This window comes from Hippopotamus amphibius, chromosome 6 (assembly GCF_030028045.1).
Source record: "Hippopotamus amphibius kiboko isolate mHipAmp2 chromosome 6, mHipAmp2.hap2, whole genome shotgun sequence".
NCBI classification, from domain to species: Eukaryota; Metazoa; Chordata; class Mammalia; order Artiodactyla; family Hippopotamidae; genus Hippopotamus; species Hippopotamus amphibius.
The window spans coordinates 165,622,728-165,644,714 of NC_080191.1; the positions used below are offsets into that span (position 1 = coordinate 165,622,728).

General features: G+C 34.5%; 1 protein-coding gene across 1 annotated transcript in view; it reads left to right on the forward strand.

Annotated features, from left to right (window-relative positions):
• The window catches only part of OSTN (osteocrin), a 39,764-nt gene extending 19,709 nt beyond the window's left edge, over positions 1 to 20,055 (forward strand). Inside the window, exons 4-5 of the mRNA XM_057739726.1 lie at positions 15,254 to 15,350; positions 19,069 to 20,055. Coding sequence (XP_057595709.1) covers positions 15,254 to 15,338 — 85 coding nt within the window. The 3' untranslated portion in view covers positions 15,339 to 15,350; positions 19,069 to 20,055. The remainder of the gene's footprint in view (positions 1 to 15,253; positions 15,351 to 19,068) is intronic.
• The last annotated feature ends 1,932 nt before the right edge of the window (positions 20,056 to 21,987 follow it).

Genomic DNA, 21,987 nt, shown 5'->3' on the forward strand with positions numbered 1-21,987 from the left:
TCTGCACTTCCACCACCATCCTCACCCCTTTATTGGTAAATGTATCCTTTACTTTGCGACCGGGGGATCATCTAACATAAAAATCTTCTCATGAAAAGTTCCCATTGCTTACAAGATAAAAAGCAAACTCCTTAAAGAAATTCTATGAAAAATTTCATAATCTGGCACTTCATTTCTCCCTGCCCTCATTTCCACATCCTTTAGTCCAGTTTTACTTGGTTCCTTGGAGTTCCAGGACTCATCACATTTGTTCCCGGTCCATGACGTTGCTTTTGCTCGATGATTCTCAGCATACAGGGTGCAATTTGCCAGACTTCTGTTCTGAAAGGTTCTCAAAGCTACACCAGGAAATAAAATCATCAGTTTGGAACTATAATGTATCCAACATGTACTTGAAAAAAATACAACATATGTATTTTGAAATTCAGATCCTATTTTAATTAAACAAATACAACTTAGTTGCACTTACATTCTAGGCAGTGTGTTGGGCTATGGTGGAAGAAAGAAGGAAAATGTAGTCTCTGTCCCTCAAAGAAATCACACACCAATAAGAAACACAAATTATAACACAAAGCAAGAAGAAATACATTTAAAGACAATTTATGAAGAAGGTCATGGAAAGCCAAAGGTTTAGTGGAGAAAATATTGTGCCTTCTAATAAACAGTATTTATTTGATTCCTGCATCTTGCAGCACAGTCTACTAAATAATTTGAAAGTCAACATGTAAACATTTATGTACGTATTTATATATGAATTTGTAATAGCATACACAGCATATATACCAAATATGTATTACATAAATCTCATAAATATATACAATCTACAGTGAGATTTAATCATAACAATTTCTTTAGAAAGTGTCATAAAGAGATACTATGTTAAGAGATGCAATCTACCCAACATAGGTTGGCTTGTAAGATAGGGAAATTGGCAAGCACTTAATAGTCATTTGAACAGATTTTCCCATATAAAAGCTAAAAATAAACTATTATAAGTGTGTAAAAAATTAAGGAATATTGTTCTCATGCATATTTCCTGAGGAAGCTACTGGATGAAATTCTTCAAACAATCAAAATGACTGGAGAGGTACCATCATAAGAATTGGTGTAAACATAACTTTAGAATTAAAGTGTAACGATGGTTACAAAATAAAAAAAGTGTCATGTGTTATAGTTATGCAGTCTGACAGTATAGATTCAGCAAAATATCAAGCAATTCAGAGACAGTAGGGAGAACACAAAATTGTGATTGCTTCGTGATTATTAACTGAGTATGAAACGATATTACAACAAATAGCTGCTTGCAGACATGGAGAAGAAAGAAAAGATGGAATTTTCTCTTTATAGAATTTGTATAGCTAAAGCAATGAGGAAACAGAATTAGTAGATGAGGTAGAAATTCTCCTTTATAGAATTATTCCAGCTAATAAATGAAGAAGGAATGGTAGTGTTAGAATGTCTCTATTTTGCAAACCCTAATGAAATGATGGACAATGATGGTCAATTTCTGCTAGCATCACCAGAGGAAAGACAGCAAGTCATCATATGCCCCCTGATGGAAGAACTCAACACTACCCATAGAACACAATTGAAAAAAAAAAAAAAATTCTTGCCTTTAGCTCTACCTGCCAATTTCCAGGAAATATGGAAAACAGAGAGATGACTTCAGAAACACTATAGGAAAGCCAATGACAAATCAGACTGCAGAAAACCGCAGAATAAATAACCTAGTTTCTTCAATAAATAAATTACAAAGATTTGAAGAAAAACAAGAGATGGAGGAGGGAAGGGATACAAAAGATTAAAGTAGATTTAAGGGACTTATTAACTAGTCACAGTTTGGGGGGGTCCTATTTCAAGCAATGATTTGTTTAAAAATTAACATATGTCAGAGACAATTGTGAATGTGCCCTGTGGCTACTTGATGATTTTAAGTAATTATTCTCTCTTTTAAATATGAAAATGGTACTGTAGTTACATTAAACATTAGATTGTCATTTAAATATTTTAAATATTTAATAAATAAATATTTAATAAATATTTCAACTAAATATTAGTTGAAAGTATTTTTCTGGGATTTTGCTTCAAAATAACTCAGGACTGGGAATGGAATAAATGAAACAAGACCTACCGTAATCAGTGATTGGTGCCTTAGAACGATGTATACACGGGAGTCCATTATACTATTCTGTTTTGGCCTGTGTTTGAAAAGTTTCATAACAAATTAAAGAAACAAAATTAAACAATAAGATAAACACAGATTAGACCTGGCAGAAGAGTAAATACATGTGTCATATGATAATGCTAAGAAAATGACTCAAAATATATCACAATGATATGGAGAATAGAATGAGAAATTATAACATACAATTTAATCTAATGAGTTTAGTGGTGACAAGTAGAAGAGAATCATTATTTAAGGAAGTTATGGGTATTTTTTTCTGTAATTATCCAGAAATGGTGGGGAAAAAAAAGATTTGTCAAATTCAGCAATAACAGAAAATTTTGACGCATATCACTAGTACTATTTTTGAAAGATTAATTGGATTGAAAGCAATTATTCTGTTAAAATAAGTCAGGTAAGAGATGGCTTAGAGGCTTGACCATTCGGGGCATGTTCTTGGGAGGACTAAACAGCATGGCGTAGGTTCAATATCAGGGATTAAGAAGCAGGATTAGAAATAAAATTGGGAAGGAGAGTTAGACCACACAGGGATGTCGTATTCAGCAAACATTCATATTGTTGCCCTCTGGACTGTGCAGCACAAAACCTATATAGCCTTAGTCAGTGTCTCTGGAACCAGATTGTGACAGTCCCACTGAGTGTTGTATACAGAAAGCATGTTAGTAGAGTAATTAATGATCTTCAGATTAATGATCTTAATTAATGATCTACTAAAGAGTGATTAATTACTCATTAGTACAGTAACTGGTGATCAGTCAAAATTGATCAAGTTTCTTTTGCCTTTTTCTCTACCTTTCCCTTCACCTCCAACTACTTCCAGAAGGTTGGAAATGTTAATGAGAGCTAATGCAATTGCACAGAAGTTTACTTATGAGCTTGAAAAATTGAGGATTTCCCCTAATCTAGACTATATTTTGCTTCATGGCTACAGTTAGAATACAGAGACTCTGCTCCTTTGTACTCTGTGGCTTAACAACAAAAGTGGCCTCTAATATCAGGATTGTTTCATTTAGAATTTATTTAAAATGATGTATACAAATTGTTTTCTTTTTTACATATAATTTATTTATAAAGATTTTATATTTTTATTTTTGACAGTTGATGTTTTACTTTTTCTTTTTTTTTTTCTTTTTTTTTTTTTTTTAATTAATTTATTTATTTTTTTGGGGGGTACACCAGGTTCATACTTTTTCAAATGAGATTCCAGGGACACTTCCTGCGAGATTTTCCTTCATGATTCATTTTTTTATTAAGAAATTCCTGTTCTTGGTCTTAAAGCAAATATTAAATTTGTATGTTAGAGAATTAGAAAACAATGGGAGATAAGTAATAGATATTGCATAAAGTATTTCTACACACATTCTTGAGTTTTAACTGAAAAATAATTTTAGATTTCTTTCAAAGTATAATGCTAACTCAAGCAAGATTAAATGTTAAATACTTCTATCATCTGTTACAAAGATATTTGAGCATCATTGACATGTATATGATAAAGTCACAGGGTTAAAATTCATGTTTTCCCACATTTAGTAGCAAGAATATATAGTTTAGAGTTTTGCAACTATTTTATTAAAAGATTTCTAAAAATTATAGTAATTTTGCTTGGGAAAGCTGTACATAATGTTATTTGCTGTTCTTTGATTGCATTGTATGAGATAAAAGCTTTGGTCCTTTAGTCCAGATAGCTTTACTATTTCCTTACTTGTTTTTGAATTATTCACAAAGCCAGGATTATATTGTTACCTTACTATGTATGAACATATACAGAACACTTTCTTTATTGTTTACAAGCACTTGTGATGTTCATGTATAAGCCATCAATTTTTCTCCTTCTCAGGGCATGCATTTTCTATCTATCTTCTCATACTCACCAAGGGAAGGTTATAGGTCTGAGATCCATTTTCCGTACTGTAGCCCAAAGATTTCACCCATCACTTAATCTAAGAATTCATAAACTCTTTTTGTGTCATGGGCCGCTGTGGACCCCTTCCCAGAATATTGTTTTTAAGTGGACAGACTTCATGAGTTCAAAGTTTACCAATATATAGAAACAGAATTATCAAAATACTTAAAATGAATTTGTAACATGACAACATCTATACTACTTTATTGATGCATAAAATAAGATCTAAAAGACATGTCTAAATAACAATTATTTCAAGTAGTGATGAATATAATTTCAAAGTATCTATAATGACAAAAATGTGACCCGAAGGTATCTGCGATTTTTAATTGACGAGGGTTTACTTACTACTAACGCTATTGATTTGCAACTGTAACAAATGCTATATTTCAATTAGATGGTAATGAGACTAAAGGTGTAACATTTCCCATCATGTTTATGAATTCTTGAATTACATTGGTACTTGACCCCGGATGTTAAAACTCTGTCTCAAGCATATGAAATGCATTATTTTATTTTCAATTACTATAAAATATTCAGAAAAGAAAAATTTTAAACTCTGCTTTTGAAAAGGTTCATAAGAGATGAAAATGGAAGACGGAATGAACGGCTGGAGAAAAAAAAACAACATTAAAAAAACAGGGCAAAGTCTATGTCAGATCACAATAAAATGAAGCAAAGAACCATCTATTATTTCCTATTTTGTATCATATTTAACCTTTTTTTCACCTGAATATGACAATAGCTTCATTTTCAATTGGATGCACACGTTACTTTAATTCTCAGGGCAGGGTTAGCTCAACTATGCTTTGAAGTTCAAAATATTTTCTTCATTTGGTTCACCTGTTTAAAGCCTGAAGTTAATGAATGGTCACTCAGCTTATGAAAAATAAAAGGAAGCAGCTATGACCATATCCCCAGCAAAATAGTATCTACTATTTGAATGACACCTTAATTTTAGAAGATACTGGAACTTTTCTAAAGGGTGGTTTCTCTCACTTCTTCACACAACACTGAAAATACCTTGTAAAATACTGACAATAATAATCATATTTTATATTTGAATTTAATTAGGATAAATGTTTTCACAACTGTTTTTCTTTTAATTCTCCCATTAATATTTTGAGGTCAGCAAAGCAAGTAATATCATTGTGTCACCTGGGGTTCCTGCAGGAAACAGGCAGCACATTTGAAACAGGAAACTTTGAGAAGGATTTAGACACAGCAAGGCTATTTACAAAAGGCTGGGTAGAAGCAAATCATAATGGATGGCTCAACAGTCCAGGCCCCTGGTCTGAAGAGTCAGATGCCTTGGGAGTAGCCATGATCTTCAGTTAAGAGGAAGTGATCTTTCAACGAGGGAGCAAGGGGAAAATTATCCTGATTTCACTTCCTCTTTCCTTCCAGTCTCTCCTGCCAAGGTTGCCCATTGCCTACCCCAAACCAAAGCCAAGGAGCACAGGAACTTTTCTGGGATCCAGAGAGGTTAGTTTCCTGGACTGAAAGAAGGGTGAGAAAAGGCAGAGAGTGTATCTGGAGAACAGACAGAAGATACCCAGCACAGTTATATGCATTCTGTAGATTCAGGTCAATAAACACTTTGCCCTATAACACTGTTATCATAACCACTTAACTGAAAGAGGATTCCATAGAACGTAATTAGAAAAGCAACTTTATTCCTCACCCACCTGCATTCAAACCCATTCAGTAGGAGTTGTTTCCTATTTCTTCGGTAAAAACAAAAGCAGGTTCTATGACTTGACAGGTCACATTGAAATAATAAAAATTCATCTGATCCCTTTCATTAGAAAAACAACCATATTTCAGTAATCAAAATAACCATTCATATGTCTTAGCCCAAACTATGAGTATTATTAAAGTTTCTGCTTTTCATGCTGGAAAACTGCCATGAGAAGGGGTTTGTGGTCACTTTATCCTCATCCCTTTCTCTACCACACTGGGCTGTCTTATGCCTCCTCCAGTATTGGAGATGGGGGTGCAGAGAAGTCTTACTTGGCTGATACTATCATGACTTGGCTTTTGTGCTCTCTGGCCTCAGTGGATGCTCAAAGCGGACCCATCACCATGAGCCGTTTTTGTGGCGTCCCTGCATAACCCCCGCTGGGAACATTGACAGATATCCTTGCCTCCAGCAATGCTTCCCTTTCAGCAGGACAGTTTTGCTGCTCACCTTCAACCTACCCACTCGGTGTCTTCACTGGACACCACCACCAGCATCCCACTGAGGCTGCCTTACCCGTAACCTCTGGCCCAAAGCCCTTGGGGGAAGTTTCCTTTTATAATTAACCTAGGCCAGCTCTACCCACATGCTCGCTCTACATCTCTTCCACAGAAAACCCACATCCTTGACTCTGGTCACTGAAAGTAAAGCTGTTGCTTATGTAACCATCACTTCACTCTGGCATCGAGCCAGTTCTCACAGCGTTCTGCCCTTTAGATTTCATAGTCTGTTCTATGAGGTCTACCCTGCTTCAACGGGTATATGTCAGGCTTTTCCTGAAGCCTTTTCTCTATATGAAAGAAGAGGGAAACGTCACTGTTCTCCAATAACTTGCTCCAGAGAAATTCTCCTCCTTTACCTATTCAATATCAATCTTTTTATTGGATTAAGCTTGGAAAAATTATTTGGTAGCAAACTTCCTCTCAAATACTGCATAACACTAGCACCTCACTTTCGAATGCAAGAGGAAATACCACTGTTTTTTTTTTCCCCTTAGCTTTTCTGAGCCACAGCGGAAACTGAGATAGAAAGAATCCCATTTTAACATTTTGATACACTGTTTTTTTTTAATTCCTCATACCCTAAGAAGATATTATCCCCATTTTATTGGTATATTTCACAGATATAAGATGATTTCCTTGCTATAATCCAACTAGAACATCAGGTTGTTGAACTCTAAGTCCAATGACTTTCCCCTGAAATAAGCTGCTTATGATAAAGAAATTAAAGTTATGTGTGAATAAGGCCAGGAAAAGTGAGATTCACTTAGAATGCATGCGTTAAATAAATCATTTTAGAAAAACTGTACCAATGATATATGTGTTTCCATCCTAAGCCAGACAGAAGGTTCAGACTAAAGTTGAGAACAGCAATTCCAACTTCAATTTGTCGGATATGATTGCCCTTCTAGATGACCGTGCCAAAGAGGAAAGGCATTTACTAACATTTCACCTTTCTAATTCATTGTGAAGCAATGCCACAGACGGAGGCCAAGCTAGGTATCTCATGATGTTTGCTGCTTTTTTCCCAGCTCTTCATTGCTAATGCCGGAAGGAGGTAGTTCAAAATGGGCTCCATTTCCTAGTGAAGAACACAGAGAAAAGACTCATAATGTGGTGCCCTATTGCCATGTTTCCTTCCTCATATTTAAAAGCCTGTCTGTACTATAGGAAATGCCCCTGAGCATTGATCTTGGGCCAATAATCATTCTTTATTGCTTGCCGCTGATACCCCAGCTCAACTCCATGGAAAGAGCCAGTTCCTTTACCTTTTCTCCCTACCCTAACTCACACGTGAAAGTTTAAAACTTTCTCCTAAAAGGGATAATACTTGATTCCATATGTGAGTTTTGAAATGTATATAACCCACTCCTCCAAAAAAGCAAATTCTAGGAGACATTTTTGTGTAAATTCATTTGCTGGGTATAAGTTTTGAGTGTCATTAGAGGCTCATGAGCAAAGCAAATGAAAATTCTTTCTGCCTCATCCTACAGCTCTCCAGTAGCTTCCAAGCCAAGCATGCCTGGTTTACTTTACAGTGAACTCTTCAATCTCATTGTTTGATTCCAGTGCTCTTGCTTTGTTTCTGAATGCCTGTTCACATGGCCCATTCCTTGGGATAAAACTTCGGAGGCTGGCATTATGCCTGGTCAGCACCATCATCATAAATTTAATAGAATCTGTTTAACATTGATTTACCACTTTTGAGATAGAACTCCAAAACTCATAAGTCAACTGTGTGCTAACGAAGTAGCAGTTTCTTTCCTCATTCTAAATGTATCCCATTTATTAATTCACATTTCTCAGCTTCATGTTTCCATGTAGAGGAACTCCGGTCAGGGAAGGACTGGCCCCAAGCCCCACCCCTCTACTCACTCCTTCCCAAAGAAGGAGTAAATACGTACCTGATAGGTCAATTTGGGAAGAGTAGTTGAGCATGTTTGGCTCATCCCCTTTCTTTCTGTTTTTATTTGATAATTGTGACTGTGTACATCCGTCTAATCCTCAGAGGAGACGTAAGAAAGTCATTTAAATGCAAATTAGTCTTATTCGACATTCGGCTTGATCAAAATGACAGTTTGATTTCTATGCAGTAATCATTCTTATCTTATTTTTATATTGTTTCTGAAGGTGGACCCTGGAAAAAAAAGAGCATTATGTATTGGCCCCTAAAAACTACATCATCACTCAGACTTAACGTGTTCCTTCATCAGAACATTCTGGAATTTGACTTGAAAGTCTAATTTTCTCTTTTAAATTTAAACATGACTCTGTGGACTTTAATGATTTCTCTTTTCCTTCTTTATAGGGCCTTGCTGAGTCTCCTTCATTTTTGTCTGTCTCATATGTTAGTTTTTCCAAGCTCATATATTTGTACCTAACTTCTTATAGTCATTTATTAATTCTGTAATTTTAAGTTGTGGTAACCAAGATTGCAGGACCTAGGGGTCACCATTTGTTTTATTGTTTTCATATGCCCCACAAGTTCTTCCTGGAACCCCCAAACTTGGCTGAGATCTCTTCTCTTGTGGAATCCCAAAGCACTTTGAATCTTATGGTATTAGATCTCTAGTGCTATGCAAACAAGTCATCCAAAACGTAGCAGCTTAAGACAATAAATATATATGTTCTCACTCAGTTTCTGTGCATCAAAAATCTAGGAAAAGTTTGCCAGGGTGGTTCTGGTTCAGGGTCTCTCCCAAGGTTGCAGTGAAGAAGTTGGCCAGGGCTGCAGTCATCTGAAGGCTGTATGGGGCCTGGGGATATCCATTTCCAAGGCGGCCCACTCACAAGGCTGATGGCAGGGAGCGTCAGTTCCTCACTAGCTGTTGGCGGGAGCCCTTAGTTCACTGCCATGTAAACCTCCTAAAGAGCTGCGAGATGACGTTAGGAAATGGCAACTGACTTCCCCTGGAGTGAGTGATCCAATAAAGCAAGGCAGAAGCTGCAATATTTTTCATTATTTAGCTTTAGAAGTCATTTCCACAATATACTATTGGTTACAGAGGTCAACCCCTGTTCAATGTGGAAGGAGACGGCTTTATAGTAGAATTATTGGGGTTTTACCTTGGAGCCTGGCTACTATACCCACCTAAACTTTAAAGTATGCTTATTTAATTCTGTGTTTTACTAATCTAAATTGCTGAACGATTTAAATGAACATCCTCTGTTAGCCACTACTATACTTTCTCTTTTTGCTATTATTCAATGTTGGTAGAGCTGCATGCCCTTCTTGAAAGGGGCCAAACATTTTATTTTCCCTTTAAGATATAGCAGCAAATCAGACTATTGTTTTTAGGAAACACCCTCCACACTCGAATTCCTAAGTTTCTTTCCTTGGAACTCAAAACCACAAGCAGGATCAATAAAAGTTGTTGTGCATCCTACAACTGGGTTTAAGTTCGCGTGAAACAACTATTAAAATTAATGAACTATCTGTTCACAAAGTAAGCCTTAAAATTTTTAAAGGCTAAGTTATCATACAGAACATATTCTCAGACCATGTAATTAAATAAGTAACCAAAGGATACCTAAAAAAGAAGGTGCAGTTCTCAACTCATTTCATGAGAATAGCATTCTCTGGACACCAAAACCACGTGTGGAGAGAATAAGAAAAGAAAATTACAGGCAAAACTGCAAAAGGTTTCAGGACAACATAGGATAATCTTTTTGTAGCATTAGAGGTGATTTAACACACAAAATGTAAAAATACTGATAACTTTCAAAACAAAACTAGATATTTTCATAAAAGACACAATAAAGACGATTAACCACAAATGGGAAAGAATATTTGCTTATAACTGACAAGGTCTAATATTCAGAGTATAAGAAACTCTCCTACAAATCAACATTTAAAAGAAAAACAAACCGATGAAAAAACAGGCAGCAGACCTAGGTACTTCCAAAAGAAGAAATCCAAGTGACCAATAAGCAAAGGAAAAGGTGGGCAACTTCGTTAGTTTTCATGGAAAACACACTAAGACCACGAGATACAACAAATGTACTTGATTGGCGAAATTGAAAGCCCACAAGAAGAGGGTTGGCATAGATTTGAAACAATAGGAACTGTCACACACTGCTGTTGAGTATGTAAATTGGCACAACGACTTTTGGAAAACAGTCTGGAACTATGTAATAAATGTAGCATAGCTACAATTCTACTCCTAAAAATATACTGTAGAGAAATCCTTAAATGTGCATTACAAGCACGTGTAAGAAAATTTCTAGCTAAACAGTACATAACAAAAATGACAAAAAAGGAGAAATACCTCAAATTCCTATCCACGGTAAAATGCATTAATAAGCTGTTGTATATTCATTAATCATACGATGAAATACCATACAACACTGAGCATGAAAGAACTACATCCGCACATGACATGGACAAATCTCAAAACACATACTTGCTGAAAGAAGTCAAGAAGTATTCACACGTGATTTCTTTCAAGTAAAATTCTAGAACCATCCAAATTAACCAAGAGACTTTTGAAAAATACATACAGATTGCAAAGAAAATCAAGGGAGATATTAGATCAAAATTCATCCTATAGATTACCTCTGGGACGAAGTCATGGAAGGGATTCAGTTTGGGAGGAAGAACACTGAGGACTTCTAAAGTAATGGTAATATTTTATTTCTTAACTTTGTGCTACCAATAGGGATGTTTATTTTATTTTTTTAAACTGAACATAGGTAAATTTATAGATTCTTTGGTATGTGTGAAGTGATTCTAAATAAAAATTTTAAATACAAGTTTTCTAACAGTTGTTTTAGAATGGTGAACACCTTTAGAAATTGAATTATCAAAAAATATGTTTTAAAGAAAATCCTATTTAACTCAGGAAGTCTATATTTTAGTGTGAAGTTTAAAATTATATTTAAAATAATCCATCCTCCTTATATTACTTTAATAGATATTCTGTATCCTTAAACTACTTTCAGAATATTTTAGAAAGGAAAATGTGGATGGTTTTAAATGGATATATAATATAAGCCATGTCATACTGTTATTTTGTCACAAGAGGGACTAGATAATCAACATGGTTTTCCCTTTCCGTCTTAAGAATATGTTTCTGTGTTAACATTTATGTTTTACACAGTGTATTAATGTCAGTGTATGTGTTGTAAATTATAGTATGGTTATATATATTTCATATTAGCAAAAATGTTAAGATAAATATTAGTTTGCCTTTTTACTTCTGAATAGATAGAAACTGTATAGAAATTATTTAACTTACTAAGCTATTATTGGTTTTTGGTAAGTAGAAGAAATAAATAGAATCCAAGTCAACATCTCCTGGTTGCTAATACTTTTTGGATCAGATTTGGGGGAAAGAAGGGAAGGAAAGAATAGGGAATGAGGGAAGAAGGAAGGAGAAAAATAGTTTATTTTTGCTTTTTACCATACCACAACTCCCTCTCATTTACTCGAGTAGGTAGAGTAACCATAGTGAAGAAAGCAAAAAATGCTATTTTCATTAATTCTACATTCCCTTTTGAAAATATACATTGGTAGTATGGACCAGGAAATGTTCTGTTCTAATTTATGATGATGCATGAAACCACCATCCTTCTCTTTAAAAAAGTAAAAGGATTATTTTTTATGACACTATCCATTCCCACAGAAGCTTTGGGAGGTCAGTTCACATGTGGGGCTCTACTCTTTTCCCAGGTGCCATTTCTTCCTCTTTTCATCAGTCCTTTAACACCTGGAAGAGGCTGGTTTCTCACTTCCTCTTCTATCTGTCTGGGACTTTCCCTGAGCATTCTCCTCCGTCCTGGGATGGCTTCTACCTTACCCCTTCCCTAGAGTTATATGGGAGTTGTCTATGAAGGAATTTAAGGGCTCAAGGAATAAAAAATCACATCAGTTTAATGTTTTTATGTGTTAACCATATTACACTCAGACATCAGCCCTAAATCTTACAGACAAATGTATTCAGTTTTTTATTGCTATGGCAATAAATTACCACAAACTTCTGGACTTGAACACAAATTTATTATCTTACAATTGTGTAGGTCAGAAGTCCAGTATATCCTCACCAGTCGCCAAATACCATTCTAGACAACTTTGATATGATTGATGGCTTGCCAGTGGGTGGCCTCTAAAATTCCTTCTGTGCTCTGGGCTTTCTCTTTCACCTGGTCTGCCAGCAGGATATGGAGGAAGTCAAGAGATTGGCAGGCTGTACTCCTTCTTGGAGGCTCTAGGGGAGAACTCATTTCCTGCATATTTTAAGATGTTGGTAGAATTTGGTTCCTTTTGGTTATAGAACGTAGGTCCTCGTTTCCTTTTAAGAATGTCTAGAGACCACAACGTTGCTTGATTGGTGACTTTCTCCTCCATCTTTCAGACTAGAGGTGGTGGGTTAGGTCCTCCTCTGATTGCAGCTCCCTGATCCACTTTTCTTCAGTCACTGTCCACTTTTAAGGACTTCTCTGACTACATTGAGACCACCCAGATAATCTAGGATAATCTACTTAGCTCAAGGTTTTTATTAATCCCATCTGCAAAGTCCCTTTTGCTATTGTAAGGTGAATGATTTACAGAGCCTGTGGATTATGACATGGACATCATTTACAAGGTGACAGATGGCAAGTGACCATTATTTTGACAAGGAAAATAACTGCTTAAGTGAGGAGTCTGTAAATCTACTTATGTGAATAAAAATAATGTTAAGACATCAAGAAGATATTTTTCTTTTTTTTTCAGTAGTTTATAATGACAACTGATATGCAAAGTTTCCTATGACTCTTGACCATTTTATGCTAATTTTATAAACAATATGTTTTCCAATTGATTATCACGTTAAGAAATATGTGGTCAATTTGAAATCCAGAAGTGCAAACAATAAGCACCATTTAAGAGGGTGTGTTTTTCAGAAAATTGAAGAATGGAGGCAGAGGCACGGAGGTTAAGGATAAGCACTACGTATTTTTTTCCCATATTTTTCCCTATTGGTCAAACTGCTGCCTAGGAGACAGTCCTATAAGATCCTACGTACAATGCTACCTGCTTTGACTAGCAAAACTAAGGGCCAACCCAAGAAGGAAGATAGATGTGAATCAGCAGAAAAGAAGGCTGGATTAAATTTAAAAAACATCACATGTGTTCTATTTCCACAACATCATTTGAGGGTAAGCGCCCGATCAGGTTCACTTCCAATTTTTAATCATCCTTGTATGCACAGCACTAAGCACAGTACCTAGCATATTGAACACATTAAAGAAATATTAATTGAAAAATGTAAAATAAATATTAAATTCAAATTAATTGTTTTAAATAGAATTAAATTATATTTATAAAATGTTCTATGTGCAAGATACAGTAATAAAAGCCCTCATGTTTCCGTTGTTCTCTATACTTTTCAGAGCTTTATAAATGAATTATTTAACTAATAATGATATGGGAAACATTAAGACCTTGTAGTTAAGGCAAAAACTTGACATCAAGAAAAATGCGAGAACTTTTTCCTCTACTATTTGTATTAAATCCTTGACAATCTCATAGTACTTAATTATAGGTTTTTGAAAGCAAAGACTGTTTCTGACTTACTAATCCCAAGACAGCCACAAAAGGAACTTTATACATAGTAGGTCCATAGTAAATTATAATAGGAAAAAATCATAGATATTGTAGTTTTCATTCATTTTTATTGTTTAAATTAGGTAGTATAATGCTGACAATATAATGCACATAATTAGAAAGAACTAAAGAAGCTATTGAAAATGTTCTAAAACAAATCTGTTTAACCCTTTAAACTGTTGAATATTGACAAAGTTGTCTTGTGAGGTAATTAGTTCATCACTGAGATTTTCAACTGAGGAGCTGTATCATTGCTGGTCAAAACTTGAAGCAGAAATTCTTACATTAAATTCTTACATTCTTACTTTAAGACTCTTTCCTATTCCAAACGTATTTGACTGCTGGCAATGTTCTATTTCTTGATCTGGGTACTTATTGTGCTTACAATTTATATGTCTCATATTGTTCACTTATAAAATACTTATCCTCTTTTCTGTATGTATATTATGTCAATAAAAAGCCTAACAAATCTGTGAGTGAACTCCCTTGTCTATGAGATGTCACTTATTTATATAGGCTTCTTAGCTTCTCCCTATTTCTATCTCCATTAAGAAGACTGAAAACTTCTTTTCATGCAAAGGCCAGTGAATGTCATGCATTCACAGCGCTCAGACCTCTCCTGTTAGGATCTTGACTTGATAGCACTGTGATGGCAATAACAAATTAAATTAAAATGTTTCTTTTTAAAGAGGTAATTTGTAGAACATACAAACTGTAAGGCCTCCTTTTTTAACTTTATTTTAATAATGAAGTATTTTTTCCCAAACAATACTTAAGCATATATAACAAACATAGAGCATCACATACAAAGCTTCTCTAGGTAAAATCTGAGTGAAGACCTGAGAGGCACACTTACTCCACATTCAGGCTTGGCCTCAGCATCCTTGGCATCAGTTTCCTCTCCGTCCTTCCCTAGGAGATCTGTTCTAAGGGAGAGGTTGAGGAAAACCACTGACCTAGTGCAACCTTCCTCAATTAACAGAGGAATATACCAAAATCTGAAGACGGGAAAGGGACTTACCCAAACTAAACACTCAACAGATTGTTATGCTGATAAGACCTGGCTTTTCATCTGGGCTATTTGATTTCCGATAAGTTATTTAATTTCTCTAAGTCTCAGTATCCTCAGATGTAAAATGGAGATAATCAAACCTACTTCAACTGATGTTGAATAGACAAGAGATAGTGTCTGATGCATAGTGAGTGCTAATGAAAGAGAACTATCATAGTTATTCCAACTCCAGAAGAAAGCCCCCAGATCTGCATGAAATAAAAGAGCAAAACTGATGATTGATAACTTGGACTTTAGCTTAAAAATGTTCTTTTTAACTTGTTTCAGGAAAGTAGTAGATCACCCAAAAAGGCGATTTGGTATTCCTATGGATCGGATTGGTAGAAACCGGCTTTCCAATTCCAGAGGCTAACTGATTCCAATCGTGAGTACAGTTTGGAGAAGTAACAATACTTGCAGGCTTGATTAACATTTCACAATGGGCTAACTGATCCATCTTGGTTTATAAACCCCCCTTTTGATTTCTTAGCTTATAAATTCACTTTTTCAAACATTTCTGTACTTGATTAGTATATTGAAGCTCAATAATTTAAATGACATTAAAAAAACAATTCCCAGACCTACTTCACCCTAAAAAAAGAAGATTTGGTTATTCTCACAGACTTCTATGTAATTACTGAATATTAATATACAAACAAAGATTAAAATTCTAATTAACAGTAAATCACTTTCATAAATATATATATATGTGTGTAGCACTCCCTCTGCTATGAAGAAGACACATTGTAGTGACACACACCATTTTGTTGCTAATAGCTACATTACGAGAATTATCATCGTGAACACAGGAGAGAGAATGGTATAGCAGAAAGGGTATTAGCCATGGAATCAGGACACATAATCCAAATCCTGGTTTTGTCATTCATTCCCATCAAGATACCTTATTTCTCTACAGCTTGTATGTTTAGATAATAACATAAGGGTGTTGTGAAGATTAGAGTCTTGTACTCATCCTAGAATGAATCACACATACAATACGTGCAAGTGATAGCTTATATTACAGTTCTGAAAATTAACACTCTGCTGAGTCCTATACTAGTGCTGTACATGCATTGTTTCATTTATTTATCATCTTCCATAAAGTAAATACTATTACTATCCCCATATCTTGAGAAGTAGTACAGTACAAGGGGTAAAAGTGCCAGGTAGAGAGATCAGGCTTTGTGGGTCAAATCCCAGGTCATCTATCTGTTAGCTGTGGCAACTTGCTTAAATTCTGAAAATCCTCTTTTATAAAATAAGGATAATAATAAGAAGTTCTACCACATTGCATTGTCCTGAAGATAAATGAATTGATATACATTAAGCACTTAGAATTGTGCCTGACGTGTTAAGCACTCAATAATTGTTATACAAATAAATGGAAAGCTTCAATATATTAATTAACCCACAATGCCACATAGCTAGAAAGTGATACAAGTAGAATTCAATTCCAGAAAGCTTAAATTGTTAGCTTATATTTAAACAGTATATTTAATCAGTATATTTAATCACACATATTATATGTTGTAAACACTAAATATTTGTTGGATATAAAATCTAGGCAATGTATTTTCTCCCAGTAGGGCTTACAGAGGGTGCATTCTTCTTCCCAAACAGATAAGACAACCCAGAACTGCTTCGATAGTATCAGGCTACAGAGAGAAAACTCTGCTTTCTGCTTTTCTCAAGATAATCTTCAGATCAATGATGCCCCAAAAGCATCACATTAACCTTGACCCTCTCTTAATTTGTCATGCCATTTTTTTTCTCCTCATCAAATACTCTCAACCACAATGAAAAGTCAGTATTTTACCTCAACTCTCTCGTTTTCAGAATGACCTATTTAAAATAATTTTTTTCTCTGTGGGGTCGTCGATCAATGAAGTTATGAAGTTACTGAATGTCCATAAATACAGGAGGACCGATACAGCCAACATCACTGCCTTTTGAACAGCACCATCTTCAAAACTCAGATGGAACTTTCTTTCTTTATATCTAGAGATATACCAAGTACGGTCCCTCTTCAGGGCTGTTAACGATCACCACATTATATTTCAGTGAGAACTAACTAATTGCTATTAAAAAGGAAGTAACTCCTTGAACTCAGGGCCACAGTCCGTTAGTTTCTTGATGTATTGAGAACATTATGACATTGAGGTTAAAATAATCAAGTTCAGTCGGTTTTCACATGTATCCTATCGCCGTTGCAACCCTCGATGATCACCCATTTTTGTATTTCTGAATTCAAAACAGGTCATGATGAAAAATCATGTAAGAAACTAATTTTTCCTATAAATTTTTATATGAAGTTTTAGACCATAAAAACTCCAGAGAGCTACTAAACTATGAAAAGGCAGTTGACTTAATATAAAGTTTTCTGAATCATTGTTGAGTGAAACCCAAATTAGTATATTATGTCCTTCACTTAACAGACTTGATAGAGTATCATGACAATCACTGTCCTTATTATTACAACCTCAAGATAGTAGTATCACTAAAAACATGTTTAGAAAAGAACTTGACATGATATATTTTCTCTCTTCCTTTTTTCAATCATTGTGGGTCAACCATTGTTCCTATTCATTTCTTCCTGCCACTGTCACCAAGATTTCTCAGACATTTTTTGAATTCCTCATGTGAAGTTTCATGTTTTATATTTTATGAGTAATAAAGCCCATCAACATATATTTCGAATTACCAGTCAACTTTTCAAAATTATTTGTGCTATATTATTTCTTATTGTCACATTTCTTTGAATTAAACAGGAGATGCACTATGTGAATCATTTAATAGATAATTTGAGTCATTAAATAATGTTCACATAATCATGCAGCTAAATCTTTTGAGATTCAAGAACATAAAGTCTCATTTAACTTGGATCTTTTTTTTTAAACGGATGAGAACACAGGCTTTGAGACGAAATTGATTTGACCAAAAATTTTACAGACCTTTGGATAAAGCAAGATCCAGGACCCAGTCTCTGGACTTCTAAGCCAACATTCTCTTTATGACCCATAAGGTCTGTGTGCTAAATTGTTATTGCTAACTTCAATGATTATCCATTTCTTAAACAAACAGGAGCAGTCTCTCAGACTTTACCAAGATCTTTGTTTCACTTCTGTGGGAGCTGATGTTCGCTCATGTGGAGCAGTTTTACTTGTGGGTTTTCACCTTCTGGGTTTCACTATAAGTCTTCACACTAAAAATGAAGCTGGTACTAATCGTGGAAGCTTTTCTTGGTTTGAGGTCAACTCTAGACACGCTGCTGTGTGTTACTTAGTTTCCAGAACAAATGCTAATCTCTTCCCTGATGGGCATTTTGGAAAGGAAGATCATCTGATCTTTACACAGCGTCCTCCCCAAATCGTTAATATATTGGACCAAAGTTTTGAGTTTTTAGTAGGCTTCCGTTCTAAGCAACTCAAATTCAGAGTGGTAAAGTTTCATAACTTCTCCAGATGCAATTAGCAAGTTCTAGGTCTCTGCCGTTGAAATTAGGATGCCCACTTGATGAAATGTGGTAGAAATATAACCATTAATTGCGCTACCCCGGCTGCCACATACCTTAAGAATTTTAATCCTGTGAGACACATGTTGCTGACAATTTTTATTTTAGAACAATATGAACATACTATCATTCAGATAAATTAACATAAATCTCAAATAACAGAAACATTGTATTTAAATATGAGTATAAGGTTGGACCCTTTAAAAACAACAAAATATACAACAATCAACATGTTAATATAACAATAAACAGAAAGTAGTAATTAGCTTTTCTTTCTCTTTTGCTTGTCATGGCAACATCCTTTGACCCAAAATTGAAAACTCAAAAGAAATAGAGACACCTGAAGAAAGGAAGTGTGGTTTCAACATAAGTGCCTAGCTGTTACATTAAAAATACTCTTTTTAAATAAATTTTTATCTGAAATTATCATTTTGCATTATTGTCTCTGTAATAAAAATATGGTGCATAAATAAGAGCTATAATGAAAACTCTTGTAATTAGAGTTTTAGCTCTTCTGAACTGAAGTTGATGGGCTTCCCCTTATCCACAGAGTTCTCATTAGCTTTAACATTTTCAACTTTCATCTTTGCAGACACAACTTCCTTGGGTGAAATATCATAGCAACACAGAAGATGCTTCGGTCAAGTTCTTCACACTCCTTAATGATTAAACTTTTAAAGAACCTTCTGTAATCCTTTCCAGAGCTTGAACTTCAGTTCATCACATCACAGTATTGTTACAACTTCAGTTAAATTCTGCAGATAATTTCAATGCATGGATATTTTTAAAATATATATTTTAGTTATTCATTAATGGTTATTTGGCCCCAAACTTTGTTTTTCTAAGAAACACAATGCATGAAATGCTTTCTATGTGCATTTACCATTTGCATATATTACTGAAGAATAATAACTGAAGACTGATTTCTTTCAGCAAAGTTTAGGTACAATCCATTTGTTCATCATTGGCAAATAAGGAAAGACTATGCTGTATATTTTCTCTTGAAGACTTTTACTTCTTCCTTTCTTATCCTTTGTCTGTGAGCCTCTTGGATAATGATTATGAAATTAGGCTTTCCTTCCATTCAAATGTCAATCCAGTTCAACCAAATAAAACACATTCCCAGTACGAGAAATAAGAGAAAAAATCACTGGGCAAGAAGAAACAGCAGTAATTAAGCCTATACACTTTATTCTCCCAATGAACTGAGTAACACTGTAGATCAGAGCACATTGACTTAGAATTAGGAAATGAAGGATATTACTCATTTGCCAAGTTTGGCTATCTCGTGTCCCCTAACAGTTTTCCATTTCTCTAAATTACAACTTATAGTTAATTAAGAGTAGCAGTGGCTCATTATGAGAATAACTACACATGGAAGTAACAGATGAAAGTATGCAGGAAGTCAAAGAATCACCAAATAGGAAACCACCAGAGCTCTTGGGGCCAGAGAAGTTCACCTAATTGTAGCAGAGTACATTTTAGCACATGACAATAAGCAGTCTTTTTGATGTTAATCACTCATCTAAGAATCCGTTTGTTTCATATATTGTGTTTAATAAAGCATTGATGAGTATAATATATTTGAGAATGATTTCTTTAAAATGGTTCACATTATTTTTAATTGGCCTATGAAAGCATAAGGTTTGGTATTCTGGAAAGCTCACGTCTCAGCAAAACTGCGTTGCTGCTGTCATTTTGGAGCATAAACCCACTGTGCATTGGATATGCTTTCAAAACATAAAGATAACTTATTCCTTGGACCAGAGATTTAGCATAAGTCAGCAGAAGTTTAAAAAGCCTCTGGAAACACTGCTTTAAACCCTAGTAATCACTGTCAAACAGACCTGACATGTGGGAAGAAAAAAGTTTGGCCAGTAGAGAAAAGGTTTATTTTAGCCTAAAAAGGAAGACTGTAATGAGAAGGTATAGTCATATTAGAAGAAGAGGAGAGAAATGGGTAGCTGTTGATCTTAAGTAAAAATGAATTAACATACGATCCAAAGAATAAAATAAACTCAGATGTAGAAATGAACATATGTACTTAGAATACTTAGTGGTTTTGTATATAACTTCTTCTTTTGGGGGGAGATGGATTTTCTAACTGATGAAAATCTTTAAGTTTAGGGAAAAAATGAAAATGAATGGTTCTTTTAATTGTAATAGAGGAGCTTTAGCAAAGAGAAATGAATTTTGAGAAATCTCTGATTCTTCGATTTCTGTTCAGAAACTTGCATTAGAAAGTTAGCAGCGGTACATGAACAAATATCCTGCAGAACTCACTATTTGAAAAAATTATTTGTTATAATTTCTCTTGCCCAACTTTCTGATGAATTATAGAAATGTGTCATTCCTTAGAAGCTCTTTCTTTCCTTTTCTCCCATTTGGATATATGTCAGCTGCTAATTCAACTGGGTACTACTGCTTCATGCTTTGACAAAAGATTAAAATCTACTTTAGCTTAAAATTTTCTCATGGTAAAGACTTAAAGTTGGATTAAACAAATTGATTTCCTATCTCCTTTAATTTTTAAAGTCGAAATTATGCTTATGGACTCGATTTTAACTAAAGTAAGAAGTCACAATATATTGATTTATACTCTAATGTGTCATGCATTAGTCTCATAGCATGTACACAAGATTTATATAAAGAAAAAATGAAAAATGTTTCCTCCACTTATAACTGTTTTATTTCATATTTTAATTTTTACCACTACTTTACAGAAAATGTCAGCAGTATGCTAGTTTAAAATAGGGCACTCTTTTAACGTGGCAGGAAATTAAGACATAATTTCTGTTAAGAATGAGTCATCTCATCTATTTGTACAACACATTGTATATTACTAAATCCAGCTATATCTCATTGAAAGTCACCAGCTTGAAGGACTTTTCATTTAGTTTCAGAGAAATAGATTACCTTTTATTTCTCTTTGTTCCTGTGTGAAGCTTCACAGATCAAACTGTGAATACGGATTTCTGAGTTCTAGCGTTAATTATATAACCAGTTTTTCATGAGGGATGTTAATTCCTACACACACACACACACACACACACACACACACACACACACACAAATATCTAGCAAATTCTACCTGTAATCTACAGATATCTGTAGGAAATTAAACTTCTTAAAGCAAATTATAAAAAGAAAACAAATTATAAAAGATAACTTTCTCTAAAAGGAGGAAGTATCAAAAGCTTTTTTGAATGACATTACCCCTAAAGTTTAAAAATAATTCAATATTGTTCAAATGCTCCGAAGTTAATAAACATGAGATGATGAAAACAGGAGTTTTGTCTTTCTTTATGATAATATCATGCTTGTGTTTACAACAGGTTTAAATCTGTGGGAATATTCAGGCATTATTGAGCAACTAATATTTATGTACATTTAACTGGCTCCTAACAAGTGTATTTAAAGCCCTACAGGCATGTTACTCAACTTGGTCTGTTTTATGTATTTTTAAATTTTATTTTTAGTTTAAGTAATACTGTTCATTCTAGCTCATGAG